Source organism: Quercus suber, unplaced genomic scaffold (assembly GCF_002906115.3).
Source record: "Quercus suber isolate HL8 unplaced genomic scaffold, Cork oak 2.0 scaffold_624, whole genome shotgun sequence".
NCBI classification, from domain to species: Eukaryota; Viridiplantae; Streptophyta; class Magnoliopsida; order Fagales; family Fagaceae; genus Quercus; species Quercus suber.
Window position 1 is genome coordinate 283268 of NW_027070067.1, and position 16348 is coordinate 299615.

At 35.7% G+C, this 16348-nt stretch overlaps 1 protein-coding gene across 2 annotated transcripts; it reads left to right on the forward strand.

The window, feature by feature from the left end:
• Window positions 1-2232: 2232 nt before the first annotated feature.
• LOC136064103 (calcium uniporter protein 2, mitochondrial-like) lies at window positions 2233-3935 on the forward strand. Of its 2 annotated transcripts, none has more exons than XM_065765407.1 (2): window positions 2233-2986; window positions 3107-3194. In XM_065765407.1, exons 1-2 carry the CDS (start codon window positions 2432-2434, stop codon window positions 3173-3175), a joined length of 624 nt encoding a protein of 207 aa, XP_065621479.1. In that variant the 5' UTR covers window positions 2233-2431; the 3' UTR covers window positions 3176-3194. The 2 variants fall into 2 exon arrangements, with proteins under 2 accessions (XP_065621479.1, XP_065621480.1); XM_065765408.1 differs by lacking the exon at window positions 3107-3194 and adding an exon at window positions 3250-3935 and having other exon boundaries at window positions 2241-2986.
• The last annotated feature ends 12413 nt before the right edge of the window (window positions 3936-16348 follow it).

Consider the following 16348-nt stretch of genomic DNA (forward strand, 5'->3'; position numbering starts at 1 on the left):
CTATGCCAAACCAAAATAATATATTTTAATCTTTTTATTTTTTCTCTCTCCTGTGTCAAAATTTCTTTCTCAGCATATCTGAGTTTTCCATCTCCCTCTCACTCTCTGACTTTTCTCGTCTCTCTCTCTTTGTGCTGGTGCTTGAGGTAGAAGACCTTGGAGTCACCCGTGGCGGCAGAGGGGATGAGTCTGGTGTCAAGGAGCTTGAGGATTTCGTTGCAGATGTTAGAGAGCTCCGACTCGATCCGGGTCAAAAAGCGCTGCCGAAGTGGGTTGCGATTCGGGTTGAGAGTGGTTTGCGATTTGGGTTGCGCCACTGAAGTGGAGAGTCTAGTGTCAAAAAGTGCTACCGAAGTGGGTTGCGATCCGGTTCTTCTAGGTTGTGATTTGTGTTTTGTGTGTGTGTGGAAAGTCTGGGTTCTTTGTGTTTGTGATCTGGGTTGCGATTCGCCGAAGTGGAGAGTTTGGATTTTTAGATTTGTTGTGATTTTGCTGGGGTGGTAGGTGGATTTTTGGTGCTTGTTTGATTTGGGTGATTTTTTGTTGTGATTTTGCTGGGTATGGGTTTGCTAGAGGTTGAGGTCGGTGCTACAGAAAAAGGAATAGAAAAAGAGAAATAGTAAAAAAAGATTAAAAAAGAATATTTAAATAAAATGGGAAAAAAATAGAGTTTTGGGATGTTGGCTGTATTGAAAAATGATATGGTATAAGTCATAAAGTAGTTTTTTGGAATGGTAAAATAAGATGAGATGAGATTTTGTTGATGCTCTCAGAAATCATCCAATAGCTCAACATTGAAGAATCTAGTCTAGGCCTAGGCCACTTTGACTTTGGCCTAAGGTTCCCATTCCCAATACAAAAGATACCCCAAAATTATGACTGACAAAATTGACAAATTTATATCTCAGAGACGATCTCAACAATTATTAACGAGTGCATCCTCGAACGAAGTTATGGTAAGTGACGAAATTACATCTAGACATATCTGACATTTTGTTTGCTATTTCAATATTTAAAATGCCCAATTACTCCTAAATTCTACATTATTTTCTTGATTTATTTTTCTTTCTTCGTTTTTCCAAATAACAACTTCTCAATTTGACGTAATTTATTTCTTTTTCTTCATTTTACAAAAGCATTTACATTAATTTGTGCAAAAAAATCGTCTATTTTAACATAAGAATCCATTTTTTATATTTTGTATGGTCATTTTTTAAAAGCACTCATATCAAATTATTTATTTTAAACTACATTTTATTAAAATATTAGTTATTTATCAATTATTGTTCCCCTAAATCATTTAAATAGAATTGAATATAAACAATAAATGTGCATATTTGCACGGTAATTACAGCTAGAATTCATTTTTACACAAATTTACATTAACTAATATGGACGTATTTTGAAGTTAATTAGGAAAAACTGCTAGGCTTAACCTTATCTCAAATGAACTGAGGTGAAAGTTATCATCATAGTTACTATATACAGAAAATAACAAACTTACTTTTGAACAATAATATGCCAGAATTTGAGATTATAAAATAATAAAACGACAAATTAGTCCTCGCTCAAACTGTCACGTGCAAAACTAGTTTTTACTTTTGTTGGGTGAAAGAAAAGCTAGGTTCAAAATTGGTTAGAAATATTTTCTGGCTAGTATTTAGCAATTGAGCTAATTTCGTGGGAGTGTTATTCGTAAAAAAGCGAAACAGACCTTTTTTTCAGATGTGTATAGAGAGTGACAGAGCATATGTGGCGACGCGTTTGCGTGAACGCAAGACCTTTGTAATTAACTCATCATTAATAATCTAACCTCCACCACTTCTTTCTTTCTTAGCTGCCAAAGCCCTCTTTTCTCGCACTTTTTTTACAACGTACTACAAGCACTCATCATCACACGTGTTATGCACAATCACCGCACATCACAGATTTCACAAAAAACTAGTCAACATCCACAACACCAACCCCAGATTATTATTCATACGATGATCAGACGGTGGTGACTGAACGAGTCTTTAAACCTCATCCAACCACGTGTACGGTGGCCAGTCCGACTCGTTGTCTCGTGATACGAGATAATGAATCCGGTCATCATACGATCATATCCATGAGAATATTACACTTAGCTTTTAAGGCCAAGAAAACGAATATGCCATATTGCTATGCCTCAAAAAACAACCATTTCCCCACTATAGCCGTTCCAAACGGCACGTTCAAAATATCGCGATATTTTCAGAAATAATTTTTTGGTTTATCCTCGTCAGTCATCACCATGTCATCAATAAACTCCATCCCTGTGGGACTTCGAAGACAGGACACCTATTTAAGGAACCAAAGCCAAACCCATTCATAAAAACAAAACCTAAATTAAAAGGCTTTTTCTCGATTGTCCTAAACTAGAATTCTCTCGTTGTCTCTGTGTTTTGTATCAATGGCGTTTAGAAAGACGCTGGCTCAGCGTCTTTTCAATATAACGAAGGTCTCAAATCAGACCGTCGCGAATTGCCGGGTTTCTTCCTCTTCGATCGGGACCCGGGTCCCACCCGATCCGGACAAGGCCGCCATTGGTTTGGATCCCGGAGATAAAGGCATTTTCCGGAGGTTTCTTCACAAGGGTGCTGCTTTTCAGCCGGAGCTCCAGCCACTGCCGATCGGGGAGAACCTGCTGGAGAAGCTGAAATGCATGGGCATTGCCCGGGACAGGATCCGACTGGATGGTCTGAGTCCGCCGCCGGCTAATGTTCCGGTGGAGAGGCCGGAGGTGACGGTGGACCATGCGAGGAAGTTACTGAGGGTGGCGCAGTTGGAAGCGGTGAAAACGAGGCTGAGAGAGATCCAGCAAAGTTGGATTTCTTATCCGGACTTTGTTCGGGTCTGCAGTGAAGGGTGTTCGGATCCGGATCAGGGTCTTGGGCTCGCAAAGATGCTTGATGAGTCCGGAACCGTTATCGTCTTGGGAAACAACGTGTTACTCAGGCCTGAGCAGGTAATTTTTTTTTTTTAAATTATAGAAAAAAAAACAAATCTCTATTTATTAATTAATTAATTTGAATTTGTTCGCTTGCTTTGTTATTTTTTATTTTTATTTTTTACTGTCTTATTACAGAGGAAATTCTATAATAATGATGGTTCTGAAAGGGGTAGGAGAATTTTTTTTTTAATGTTGTTTTTTTAATTTATAAATTTTTTGGAAAGCCGAGGACTGATATAGTTTTTATGATTATTGTCTGTGTGTTTTCTTTGCGACAGGAAATTGAAACTATGTTGTAACACACGTTACGCCAGATCTAAAACGTGTAAAGGGTTCCACGTTTATGATGGGGTGTTGATGTTGAAGGACCATATAAGCCTTCTGTTTCTCCACAGTGTGACTCACCAGAACCAGATTTTCACTACCGGTTATGGGATAAACCCATGACCTACCCTCTCCCAATTTAACTAACAAATAAATTAATAGATAACAATATATATATTACTTATATAGCATGGGAAAATGTGAGATAAGTTGGGTGAATTTTGTGCTCAGTCCATTTTTGCAGGATACATACTATTCCGACATATGTCCAATTTTGAACACGTCCACCTTGTATTTTGTTTAGTACAAAAATGCACTGAACACAAGTTTCATCCGAATTAATTTAGATACTGTAATTTATCTGAGTTGGTGAATTTTGGAGAGGGAAAGGAGAGAATTACAAAGAGATACTGAGATTTTTTTGGCAGAGATTTTAATTTAGGGGTTGAAAAATCATGTAAAAAAAAAAGAGATAGAGACAGAAAAGAAGGAAGAGGAAGGAATAGATTTTAATTTAGGGGTTGAAAAATTATGTAAAAAAAGGGATAGAGACAGAAAAGAAGGAAGAGGAAGGAATGAAAGGATAAAGCTAGGTTTTTAGGGTACAGTAGTCACCACCAGCATTGGGGTTGGTTAATAAAATATTCGTGTGTGTGAGTTTCTTTCTTTTGTCTTTTTTGGGTGGGTTGGGAGAGAGGGGAAGAAAAGGTGGGGATGTTTGCTAGGTTTTAATTTTATGGAGGTTGGGACTGATGTAGGTAAATAATGTAGTTGCTAGAGTGAATAGAGGTTGATTGTTTCAGGTCATTGCCTAGAACCAGTAAGGGCAAGTGCTTCTTTTGTATTACTTTTTCTACACTGGCATGATTTTTTTCATTGTTGAATAGAGTTTTTAATTGANATCAATCTAAAGAATCAAGCATCCACCAAATTAAAATAGAGAATATATATATATATATATATATAGAGAGAGAGAGAGAGAGAGAGAGAGTATTCACCTTTTTGTATGAGCAAAATATGGATTGAATGGAAGAGAAATAGCAAATTTTTATAGTAAAAAAATGGGGAAAAGAAGAGTCAAAATAAAAGAAAGATGAAGGGATGGAGAAAGTGTAAGGTCAAGGTGTAGAGTAGTGGGGAGATAAAAATGTTAAAATAAGTAAATGTTGGAAAATGTGTAATTATAAAGTGGCAAATTAATAAGGAGAAAAAAATTAAAATAAGAGAGAGAAAATATTGAAAATAGATTAATGATATGGTGTTGGTGTGGCGCTGATGTGGCTCAACAAGAGCACGACAACATTAAACTCTACGCTTCAGTTTTTAGATATATATAGATATAGATTGGAAAAAAGCCAAACTTGTTGTAATGCCACGGCTTGTAAAAGAAAGTAATGAGAAGAGGATAAAAAACAATTAAAGTAAAAGGGATAGAATACAAATAATTGTCCATACAAGGAAGTAGATAGACTATTCCACTTTTTGTTTATGAGGTGCCTTGAATATCTTATGGACCGATAATATGGTAAATAGAAGTTAAGACTTCTAGATTTACATTATATTCTAAAACAAATTCATTGTCTGTGTGCCTTAGCGCAAGTCCCCTTGGGGGGGGGGGGGTGTGTGTTCCCTTAATTATTATTATTTTTTTTTATGCAATTTTTCCTGTATTTTGAAAATTTTAAAAAGTTTTATTATAATTAATTAAGGGAACTAAAAATATAAACTATTTTTCTTCAATAAAAATATATACCAGTTTTTTTCCACACCCTCCTTAACTCCACTGCATTTTATCTCAACTTTCCATAGTTTAACATGATCTATAATTGGCTAAAAAAATATTAATGGACACCGTTTGTACCCAGTGTACTAATGCACTAGATACAAGTTTAACTAGTGTTTTTAGATCCAAAATCATTTCATTTTGTCTATTATCAAAACCAAAATGACTGGAAGTCAGGTTTTTTTTTTTTTTTTTTTTTTTTTTTTTTTTTTTTTTTTTTTTTTTTTTTTTTTGTTGTCTATTCTATATTATTATGTGCTACACATAATAAGAAATAGTGTGCTAAACATAGTATTTGTCGAAGCCATATAAAAATTTAGGAAGGTCTCATATCAAAAAAGAACCATCGAGTTAAAAAATATGAAAGTAGTAGTTGGAGTAAAACTACAGTGTATGCTCTATAATTGTTTCAAAACTATCAATGGTAAATACATTAAACTTTGGTTTTCTTTTCTTCTTTTGTTTACATGAAGTTAAACAAATGTCAGATGTAAGAAAACTAAAATGTCAGACATAAACAAATTGAATGGATAAAACACAAATATAAAATAAAAATTGTGTAACATGAATATGAAGTAATAAGTTGTTGAAGAGATTTCTAATCCTTGAAAACTCATCTCATAACTAACAAACCAAATCCTAGCCATCCAAGACCCCAAAGTGATCACATTGTCGGCAACCCATAAAAGAGCATACCATCCACAAACTTTAGAAATCCAATGGAAAAACTGAAGTTGGGAAAAAGAAAAAATAAGAAGGGAAAGAACACACCTCAGAGGGACTTTCCAAATTTAGTGCCACTTTGGCAACTTTTTGGAGGTAAAGAGAGAGAGAGAGCAATTGGAAATTTACAGTGTTAAAAATAACATAGTTAATTGCAGGAGTGGCAATTGAAGGGTTTGAACTTCAAAAAAGCCAATTGGTTTTGAAGGGGAAAAAGAAGAGTTTAGAATTGGAAGAGGGCTGAATTAATGGTAAGTTGGATATAATGCGTTAAAGAATGTGTAAGGTTGTTAATAGTGAGTTGGATTTAATGAGTTAGAGAATGTGTAAAGTTGCACTATTTATATATATATATATATATATATATATTAATATTGTTTAAAAAATGAAGAAAAAAAAAAATGACATGGTCGATGATATAACTCAATTGAAACGTAGCAACAATAAATGTTATGCTTTAGCTTTTAGATATATATAAATATAGATGCGATAATCCATGATTTTAGTATGAAATGAATGTTCAATATGAATATGTCAACTTGAATTACTCTTCACCCTCAAAAAAAAAAAAAAAACTTGAATTACTCTTAGATGTTAGGATTTTCTTTAATAATGTTCTGTTTTTGTATGCTTCCGTGTTGATGACATGAAAAATAGATTGTTTGATAATAACATGATATCGTCATTAGTTCCTAGAAGACCAACTTTTGATTCAAGCGAGATGAATTCCTAACACCGGAAACTTTTTGCAGTAGAATTGTAGAAAGGAGTTCCCAAGAAGAGCTAGGGTCTTTAATTTTCTCTGGCTCTTGCTAGGGTGGCACAAAAACCTTAAAGTGGGCAAAACTTGCTGTCATTTGTGACTTCAAAACATTAGGTCCACCAGTTCCATATTGCACAAGTTATGAAATAGTCCTCAAACTTCCTCCATATGAACCCTAATATATAGGAGAGATTCAATAAAAGTGCACAAAAATAGAAAGTTAATCTACCAAAAACTTAAATCCAGGTTTTAAAATCAAATCTGAAAATGACTGATCATCGGAACAGCATATTAATTTTCAGACCAACATAGAGATCTGCAAATTAAAAGCACATGCATGATCAAGATTTTGACATTTATGGTCCGTTTGGATTAAAGGGAAGGACCGGGAGAGAAGATAGAGTAAAGTAGAAATGATCCAAAATTAGCCTATTTTGAGCTAACTCTACCCTACTCTCATCCTCTCCCCTCTCTACACCCTCAATCCAAATGAGCCCTAAAATTGTAATCTTAATAAGAGTTTGCAGCAGTCAGGAAAAAAAAATCCAGGGCTTTGTTTTCATTTGGCTACTGCGGGCTATCTTCGCTCATAATTATACAAATTATGTCAGCTCAACAAAGTATTTGTAAAGCACAAGTTTAAACAAATTTCATTGACCGTAGTCGGATGATAGATGGAAATTGGTAAAATGGATTCCTCATACCCAAAGCCTTAGGATACATACAAAATAGGGCAAACAATTTAAGAACACCAAATGTACGTAATTTTCAGCGCTAGGTTTTCACTGCTATGCTGCTGGAAGAAGAACAACATGAGTTTCACATTCCTTATAGATCGGTTCTTATTGTTACCCTGTTCAATTTTCAGTTGTTACAAATCACAAAGCAAAAGCTGAATAAGGTAATGTAGCCAACAAAGCAAATTTCAAGTATTTGCTTCCAAGATATTAAGAATTGCGAAGATGATCCCTCAACTGCCATTTGAATTGTATGGGTGATCTCTTAGAGTCCCCTTTTCTATAAACTCATATAAGAATATCATCCGAGAGGTTCAAATTTATTGTAAGTACATGTACTTGTAAAAGAAGGAAAATAATGCTAATCCTACACTATTATGTAAAAAACATAACTTTACAATCTCCCTTGTTAAGTTATAGTTTTTCACATAACATTTATGTTAGCTTTATTCCCTGACAAAAAGTATTGTAATTGCAGTAATTTATTTTCCAGTAATTTATTTCCTTGTATTTTGTGGGATTTATTTGTAATGGGTTTAGTATTAAGTTGGTGAAGATTGCTCAAGACAATTGATCTCGCGACTTGCTCGCGACTGACTCGCAAGTGAACAACCCGTGAAAGGTCACATGAGAAGCATATGCTGAAAGCTGGAGAGTCAAGTGTCAAGCTATATTTTGCGAGCTACTTCATGACTTGGCTAACCCGTGAGTGACCCGCGAAACTCTCTACCTAGATGATTTTAAGTATGATGCTTATATCATTTTCACTCATACTATATATACCCCCATTACATTTTCTAAGGAGACTGTTTAGAAAAAAAATCCTAGCGAGGTTTCTATAACACCTTGTTAGAGAGAGCTACTCATCCTTAAGAGAGAAATCCTCGTAATCTCCTCTCCTCCCCTCTTTCATTGTTATACCTTAAGAGGAGATTTGTACCCAAACATAACCCACACCTATTTAGAGTGTAAAAAGTGTTTTGGAGCTTGGGAAGCATTGGGTATTTGCCAAAATAAGCCAGTGAGCCTTGGTGGATGCAATCGGGCCGATGGTATTGCGAAATCTAAGAAGTCTGTTGGTAGCTTGAGCTTGGAGGGCTCAAGCTTGGAGGACTCAAGTACTTTGGGTAGATTAGGTTTGGAGGGACTTTTTGGTATCCTTGTACTCCAACTTATTCACTAGTGGATCACTTTGACTTGGAGGACAGAGAGGTTTTTTGCTGATTTCTTCGGTTTTCTCTTCGATAACACATTGTCGTGTTATCTTGGGTTTGCTATTCTTTTACCCATTTTACTTTCCATTTTAGCATTGCACTTATTTGTTCATCCATGCAATTGTTGAATGCTTTGATTAATTAATTTGCTAATCATGTATATTCCACATCAAGTTTGTTTAGAATAAAATTAATCAAGTTGTAATTAAGAATTGGGGGTCTAAACAAGTTCTAGCGTTTTTAACACTATATTTGAGCTTTCATCTCCCTTTAGCTATTTCGTGACAAAACACCTAAAACATACTCTAGACTTAAATGTGAGTTTGGGAACAAAAGCAAAGCTCACTCACATCTAACTCTAAAACCTGTGAAGAACTTGAAATATATATAACTGTAACTTGAAACACTTGCACATAACAAGTAAACTCATTAAAATAAAGACAAGTAGAAATCAAGGCAAGTATATAGAACAAGTACAGCAAATAATGCTAATCCTATTTCTAGTATGTAAAGTCATGATTTTCAATTATATTATGTAGGATTTAATTATGTGTCAAATTTGATTGTATTTCTTTAATCATTTCCTTGTATGTTTGTGGAATTTAATGTAAGGGTTTAGTGTGTGAAATTAGAGAAGAACTGTGAAGAACAGGACAACTCGCGACTTGCTCGCGACTGACTCGCAAGTGGACAATCCGCGAAAGGTCACATGAGAAGTACATGTTGGAAGCTGAAAAGTCAAGTCCTAGAAGGCATCTCGCAACTCATCTCACAACTTGGCCAACTCTCGAGATGACTCGGAAATGCACTGTCAGCTTGTTTTGTGTGCTTTCCTTATTTCTTTACCTACACTATAAAAGCCCATGTTACTCACAAAATCGTAAGGAGAATTTCAGAGAGAAAACTCTAGAAATCTATTTGAGAGTTAGAGATTGTACACAGTTCTCTTAGTTTTCCTCTACTCCTACCTCTCTAATTACATATCCTTGAGAGATTCTTAGCCCAAATACATATCTCACCCGTTTTGAGGGTCATGAGTTGTTTTGGTGCTCACGGGAAGCATTGGATGAAGCCATTCTTTGGCGGATGCAATTGGAGCTAATTGTGGGATCGGAAAAGCTAGTAAAGACAAGACTCGGAGAAGCCCATTGGTAGTTGGGACTTGGAGGGTCTAAGTACAAAGGGTAGTTTAGGCTTGGAGTGTCTATATTGTAATCCTTGTACTCCAACCTATTCACTAGTGGATTGATTTGGCTTAGAGGGCCCCAGATAGGTTTTTGCGTTGAGCATTTCAGTAGTTTTCCTCTTCAATAACACATGATCGTGTTATCTGTGTTTGCATCTCTCTTCCCTTAGTTCTTGCGCATTACATTCAATTGTAATTATGACCCAGTTTGGATTCGGCGTCCACGTTTTGTATCATTCAGCGTTTCCTCTTTTTTTTTTTTTTTTTTTNTTGTAGAAAGGAGTTCCCCAAGAAGAGCTAGGGGTCTTTAATTTTCTCTGGCTCTTGCTAGGGTGGCACAAAAACCTTAAAGTGGGCAAAACTTGCTGTCATTTGTGACTTCAAAACATTAGGTCCACCAGTTCCATATTGCACAAGTTATGAAATAGTCCTCAAACTTCCTCCATATGAACCCTAATATATAGGAGAGATTCAATAAAAGTGCACAAAAATAGAAAGTTAATCTACCAAAAACTTAAATCCAGGTTTTAAAATCAAATCTGAAAATGACTGATCATCGGAACAGCATATTAATTTTCAGACCAACATAGAGATCTGCAAATTAAAAGCACATGCATGATCAAGATTTTGACATTTATGGTCCGTTTGGATTAAAGGGAAGGACCGGGAGAGAAGATAGAGTAAAGTAGAAATGATCCAAAATTAGCCTATTTTGAGCTAACTCTACCCTACTCTCATCCTCTCCCCCTCTCTACACCCTCAATCCAAATGAGCCCTAAAATTGTAATCTTAATAAGAGTTTGCAGCAGTCAGGAAAAAAAAATCCAGGGCTTTGTTTTCATTTGGCTACTGCGGGCTATCTTCGCTCATAATTATACAAATTATGTCAGCTCAACAAAGTATTTGTAAAGCACAAGTTTAAACAAATTTCATTGACCGTAGTCGGATGATAGATGGAAATTGGTAAAATGGATTCCTCATACCCAAAGCCTTAGGATACATACAAAATAGGGCAAACAATTTAAGAACACCAAATGTACGTAATTTTCAGCGCTAGGTTTTCACTGCTATGCTGCTGGAAGAAGAACAACATGAGTTTCACATTCCTTATAGATCGGTTCTTATTGTTACCCTGTTCAATTTTCAGTTGTTACAAATCACAAAGCAAAAGCTGAATAAGGTAATGTAGCCAACAAAGCAAATTTCAAGTATTTGCTTCCAAGATATTAAGAATTGCGAAGATGATCCCTCAACTGCCATTTGAATTGTATGGGTGATCTCTTAGAGTCCCCTTTTCTATAAACTCATATAAGAATATCATCCGAGAGGTTCAAATTTATTGTAAGTACATGTACTTGTAAAAGAAGGAAAATAATGCTAATCCTACACTATTATGTAAAAAACATAACTTTACAATCTCCCTTGTTAAGTTATAGTTTTTCACATAACATTTATGTTAGCTTTATTCCCTGACAAAAAGTATTGTAATTGCAGTAATTTATTTTCCAGTAATTTATTTCCTTGTATTTTGTGGGATTTATTTGTAATGGGTTTAGTATTAAGTTGGTGAAGATTGCTCAAGACAATTGATCTCGCGACTTGCTCGCGACTGACTCGCAAGTGAACAACCCGTGAAAGGTCACATGAGAAGCATATGCTGAAAGCTGGAGAGTCAAGTGTCAAGCTATATTTTGCGAGCTACTTCATGACTTGGCTAACCCGTGAGTGACCCGCGAAACTCTCTACCTAGATGATTTTAAGTATGATGCTTATATCATTTTCACTCATACTATATATACCCCCATTACATTTTCTAAGGAGACTGTTTAGAAAAAAAATCCTAGCGAGGTTTCTATAACACCTTGTTAGAGAGAGCTACTCATCCTTAAGAGAGAAATCCTCGTAATCTCCTCTCCTCCCCTCTTTCATTGTTATACCTTAAGAGGAGATTTGTACCCAAACATAACCCACACCTATTTAGAGTGTAAAAAGTGTTTTGGAGCTTGGGAAGCATTGGGTATTTGCCAAAATAAGCCAGTGAGCCTTGGTGGATGCAATCGGGCCGATGGTATTGCGAAATCTAAGAAGTCTGTTGGTAGCTTGAGCTTGGAGGGCTCAAGCTTGGAGGACTCAAGTACTTTGGGTAGATTAGGTTTGGAGGGACTTTTTGGTATCCTTGTACTCCAACTTATTCACTAGTGGATCACTTTGACTTGGAGGACAGAGAGGTTTTTTGCTGATTTCTTCGGTTTTCTCTTCGATAACACATTGTCGTGTTATCTTGGGTTTGCTATTCTTTTACCCATTTTACTTTCCATTTTAGCATTGCACTTATTTGTTCATCCATGCAATTGTTGAATGCTTTGATTAATTAATTTGCTAATCATGTATATTCCACATCAAGTTTGTTTAGAATAAAATTAATCAAGTTGTAATTAAGAATTGGGGGTCTAAACAAGTTCTAGCGTTTTTAACACTATATTTGAGCTTTCATCTCCCTTTAGCTATTTCGTGACAAAACACCTAAAACATACTCTAGACTTAAATGTGAGTTTGGGAACAAAAGCAAAGCTCACTCACATCTAACTCTAAAACCTGTGAAGAACTTGAAATATATATAACTGTAACTTGAAACACTTGCACATAACAAGTAAACTCATTAAAATAAAGACAAGTAGAAATCAAGGCAAGTATATAGAACAAGTACAGCAAATAATGCTAATCCTATTTCTAGTATGTAAAGTCATGATTTTCAATTATATTATGTAGGATTTAATTATGTGTCAAATTTGATTGTATTTCTTTAATCATTTCCTTGTATGTTTGTGGAATTTAATGTAAGGGTTTAGTGTGTGAAATTAGAGAAGAACTGTGAAGAACAGGACAACTCGCGACTTGCTCGCGACTGACTCGCAAGTGGACAATCCGCGAAAGGTCACATGAGAAGTACATGTTGGAAGCTGAAAAGTCAAGTCCTAGAAGGCATCTCGCAACTCATCTCACAACTTGGCCAACTCTCGAGATGACTCGGGAAATGCACTGTCAGCTTGTTTTGTGTGCTTTCCTTATTTCTTTACCTACACTATAAAAGCCCATGTTACTCACAAAATCGTAAGGAGAATTTCAGAGAGAAAACTCTAGAAATCTATTTGAGAGTTAGAGATTGTACACAGTTCTCTTAGTTTTCCTCTACTCCTACCTCTCTAATTACATATCCTTGAGAGATTCTTAGCCCAAATACATATCTCACCCGTTTTGAGGGTCATGAGTTGTTTTGGTGCTCACGGGAAGCATTGGATGAAGCCATTCTTTGGCGGATGCAATTGGAGCTAATTGTGGGATCGGAAAAGCTAGTAAAGACAAGACTCGGAGAAGCCCATTGGTAGTTGGGACTTGGAGGGTCTAAGTACAAAGGGTAGTTTAGGCTTGGAGTGTCTATATTGTAATCCTTGTACTCCAACCTATTCACTAGTGGATTGATTTGGCTTAGAGGGCCCCAGATAGGTTTTTGCGTTGAGCATTTCAGTAGTTTTCCTCTTCAATAACACATGATCGTGTTATCTGTGTTTGCATCTCTCTTCCCTTAGTTCTTGCGCATTACATTCAATTGTAATTATGACCCAGTTTGGATTCGGCGTCCACGTTTTGTATCATTCAGCGTTTCCTCTTTTTTTTTTTTTTTTTTTTTGTGAACAGTAAAATCACTGTGCGGGGGACAAAAATTACTGTTCATGCATTGTTTATGTACTATTCACGCAATAAAAAAATATTAAAAATGGGTCCCAGGTACTATTCACACATTTAAAAATTATTTTGCTACAGTGTTTTCAGTTTTCAGCTTCAGCAACAATAAGTTCAATTCAAACGGACCCTATGTATGCCCATGCACTAGGAAGTAGTCCCAATTAATTGCGCTTTAATTACTCTTATTCCGCACCTAGTTGAGTAGATTAAAAGCAATTTAGTCGTAAATTTAAAATTGGGATTCTAAACAAGTTTTGGTAGTTTGACCATTGAGCTTTCATAGTACAAATACTACAATTCTAGTTTGGAGATATTATGATTTACTAGTTGACACCTTTTAGTGTTTCCAACATAGACATCTAAGGTTCAAATTCCCCCTCCCTACTCTCCCAACTATTGAATTATAATTATTATTAAAAAAAAAAAATTGGCCTTTAGTTATCCAAAAGAGAGGAAACAAAAAATAATGTTATTTATACATTTTAAATTTGAATTATTACGTGGATTCTAATTAATTCAATTAGTAAAAGTCATTTTACTTGAATAATTAAAGTACCTATCAAGTCAAAACTACTCATATTCTCAGTTGTTAGTTTGGAAGTTGGTAGGTCAATGGAGCTTTGAAAGTTGCTCATCTTTTCAATTCATATATTAGTATTGGAGGTTTTTAAAAATATATATTTATTTTTTTTTCTCAATCTTGCAAGTCAAAACTAAATAAATTGTCATATAAAATTTATAAAATAATCATATAAATTCTTCTAATATAAATAATTAATGCACAACTATCGATAATTGATATATGCCTTTACTCTATTGGTTAATTAAATATTTTTTTATTTATTTCAATGAACTAATATTTTGATATAAATGCATATTTTGTTAAAATGAAAGCCCACATAAAGAAAATCTCAAGGAATGTAGAATCTTATTCTCTCTCACATGAGATCTCTATTTTTATATATTGATTGATTAATTTGCAAAGGACGGAATTGAAGGAAATATTGGGAAATGGTTGAGGACAAGGGAGGAGAAATAGATATTAACATATTGTGTTGAATTAGTAGAAGCTTTGAGATTTCAATGTGATTTATTAGTGTTTTAGAAGTTAAAAATAAGTAATGTTAAGCTGTCTCTTTTTAAGCAAAAGAAAATAAATAAGTAGATGAGTTTGAATCCATCAAATGTATTTGGAACAAATTTGAGGTCGAATTACTAAAATTTAATAGAATTTGGAAGGATTTTGAAATCTATATGTTTTAATAAATTCAAATTTAGAATAGATACTCTCAAGCTCAACCCAAACATGTGTTACATGTCCTTCCCAATTTTTAAGTAAGTGCACTGAAATTGACTGAAGTGGACTTAATTGGACCAAACTGGATGAAATGGATATAACTGGACCAAAATGGATTAAAGTGGACAAAAATAGACTAAAGTGGACCGAAATAGATCGAGGTGGACCGAATGGGACTGAAATAGATATAACTTGACCGAACCGACTGAATGAATAAAAATGCTATGCTGATGTGGCACAACAAGAGCGTAGTAACAATAAATTCTACCTTTCAACTTTTAGATATTATATATAGATATAGGTGACCCAAGAGAGAGACGCAAACTTATTTATGCAAATGTACCATGTGGAACAAATAAATTACTCATTGCCCTCTCTGTATTGCAAATACTATATTCGTATTGTGGGGCCCATGGGCCTGATAGCCTCGGCCCATCATATAGCAGGCCCAAGGCCCATGCCGAGGAGCACAAGCTATTCCGGACTAAAGTGGGGGAAAGCCTATTTTCCCAATCCACGCCGAGGACCACCTTATCTTCGGCATGGCAAAGGTGATTTTGGGAAGAGGCTAACCCCAAAGTAAACTGTCACTCTCGCATTTAATGCACTCAACTAACCCCCCTGACCGCATTAATGGGGAGGTAACCCCTTGGCAGGATAACGTTGATCAAAGTGAACCACTTGAGTATCGATAAGGCCTCTGATGGGACGGCCGGCCAGAAGAAAGGCAAATAGATGATCAACAGATGGAAGAAGGAGATAGGAAGATGAAAACTATAAAAGAAAAGCTAGTAAAGTAAAAGAGAGGGGGGGAGAAAAAGAAAGAAAAAGAACAATAAGGCCTCCTCGGCCACAGGCCGAGGAGCATTCCCCCCCATTTGTAAAGAAACTCTTAGCATTTTTTATAAGAAAAGTTCATACATGGTGATCGACGGCCAGCACCTAAACCTGTCAACCCACTCTCTATAAATTTATTGTTTGGGCTTATTGGGCCGAAAACCCATCACTCAGGGTCAATCCAAATTGAGTCCCTACAATTGGCGCCGTCTGTGGGAAGGATTAGGGTGCTGGCCGGCGCACCAGGTAAGTGTTCTAAGTTCTAAGTATTCGTTTTACAGTAGGTTGCAAAAGACAAGTGTTCTAAGTTCTAAGTATTCGTTTTACAGTAGGTTGCAAAAGATAAGTGTTCTAAGTTCTAAGTATTCGTTTTACAGTAAGTTAGAAAAAAAAAATATATATATATATAGAAGATTTGGCAGCAAAAAAAAAAAAAAAAAAAAAAACGAAAGATCCCGATATTATTATTATTATTTCATGAAAAGAAAGGTTACAGATTACAATCAAAGGCTCAGGTAGGCCTGCTTTACAAGCAAATTTACAAGCTAATACCACCAGCTATTTCTACAATCAGAGGCCTAGGTGGTGCCGCCCTAAGGAAAAGCTAGCCGGAGGGAAGTGTCAACTCGTGCTTTTATTTGGCACCAAGAGAATGGGAGAGCTTGACACACGGCGGAGGAGGTGAAGGGCAATCATGCTCCCAGGCCCCCAACAACTCCCTCCTCGGCTAGGCGGAGCTGGAACAAAGAGAGGAGCAGATGCAGGGGCT

Coding starts and splice junctions, on each gene's coding strand:
- LOC136064103 (XM_065765407.1), top strand. CDS start 2,432: ATGGCGTTTAGAAAGACGCTGGCTCAGCGTCTTTTCAATATAACGAAG. Junction 2,987..3,106: donor TGTTACTCAGGCCTGAGCAG/GTAATTTTTTTT, acceptor GTCTTATTACAG/AGGAAATTCTATAATAATGA.